This window comes from Cariama cristata, unplaced genomic scaffold, assembly GCF_000690535.1.
Source record: "Cariama cristata isolate BGI_N322 unplaced genomic scaffold, ASM69053v1 scaffold11216, whole genome shotgun sequence".
Classification (NCBI taxonomy): domain Eukaryota; kingdom Metazoa; phylum Chordata; class Aves; order Cariamiformes; family Cariamidae; genus Cariama; species Cariama cristata.
Window position 1 is genome coordinate 10282 of NW_009622685.1, and position 1245 is coordinate 11526.

At 54.9% G+C, this 1245-nt stretch overlaps 1 protein-coding gene across 1 annotated transcript in view; it reads right to left on the bottom strand.

Annotated features, from left to right (window-relative positions):
• Positions 1 to 879, bottom strand: part of LOC104163424 (lymphocyte-specific protein 1-like) — a gene marked incomplete at both ends in the record, with an annotated part of 8377 nt that extends 7498 nt beyond the window's left edge. Inside the window, one exon of the mRNA XM_009702429.1 lies at positions 727 to 879. Coding sequence (XP_009700731.1) covers positions 727 to 879 — 153 coding nt within the window. The remainder of the gene's footprint in view (positions 1 to 726) is intronic.
• Between the last annotated feature and the right edge of the window lie 366 nt (positions 880 to 1245).

Sequence of the window (1245 nt, forward strand, 5' to 3'; positions counted from 1 at the left end):
GGAGGCCACGGTGGGATGCTGGAGATGTGACTGGTCATCCTATCCCTTCTCCAGGGCTTTCCTCTCCAACAGCAGATAGCTCAGCATCTCCATAAATGCCTCCTGAGCTATTTTCCATTTAGGACCTGCCCCATTAAAGCATCAAGTTAACTTTAACCCTTGGAGCTGTGAACTGCACCAGCTCAGGAGCTGCTCCATGCTCCCTGCTGCCAGGACAGCATCCTCCGAGGGAAGAGCAGGGAGCCCAGCCAGGAGAGGTGACCGCTTGCTGGGTCGCCAGCACCATGATGTGCCCAGGGTTGTGCATCACATCCTCAGGCACGTGTCTGTCGTTTGCATGTATCAGGAACTTCCATTAGTTTCGCTGTAGGATGATTCACAAGCTGAAATTTAACCAGGCACTGAAATCCCTGGCAATGGGAACCCCTTGCCTGAGCTCAGCCTTACCCAAGCTGTCCTAGTTTAAACTCTCAGGGCAGTAAAACATCTAGCCTCCAGCCAAAAAAAGAGAAAAGAGCAAAGCAGGGATTCTGGCTTTTTCTGCCCAAACTAGAAACACACTATTTGTTAGTCTGGGCTAAATCCCCCAAACCAAACCTATTAGGGAACTTCCCCATCTCCCCAAACCACCCTGAACAACAGAGACACCCACTCTGTGGATGCAGGAGGGTTTTGCTGCAAGGAGAGAGGGGATTGCTGAAGGATTTATCCACAGGTATTTCTTACTGGTTTTCCTGTGCTGGACCCACACTCTCTGAGCAGGAGACGGTGCCGTTCAAGCCCTCTTCTGCCTGGGACCTCAGCTGCTTCTCCCGCTCCCGCCGCCGCCGCTCTCTCGCCGCCTCCTCTTCGTCTTCCACACTCCACTGTGCTGTCAGCCTGCGAAGCCAGAGGGAAAACCCATCCTTAATGCCATCGGGCAGTGCCTGTGAAACCTGGCAATAATCCCCCGAGGTGCCTAGGCCCCCCCCAGCTAGCAGGGGGATCCTGCAGAGGAGTGCTCCCACCAGGAGTCATGAAGCAGCATCCCTGCCTCCATCGGCACAGTTCCACAGCGGGACCGACTGATGTGCAAGGACAAGGTGGGATGCAGAGACTGGGAAAGGGGTGCAGGAAAACCTTTCCCAACCCTGAGGAAGATGTGCGTATCCCCTTCCTCCCAGACCAGCCACCTTCCTGCAGGCTGGAAGCCCACTGGGAAGTACCATTCCCTGTAAAGCAGCTTTGCACCCCAGGAAGGGTTTG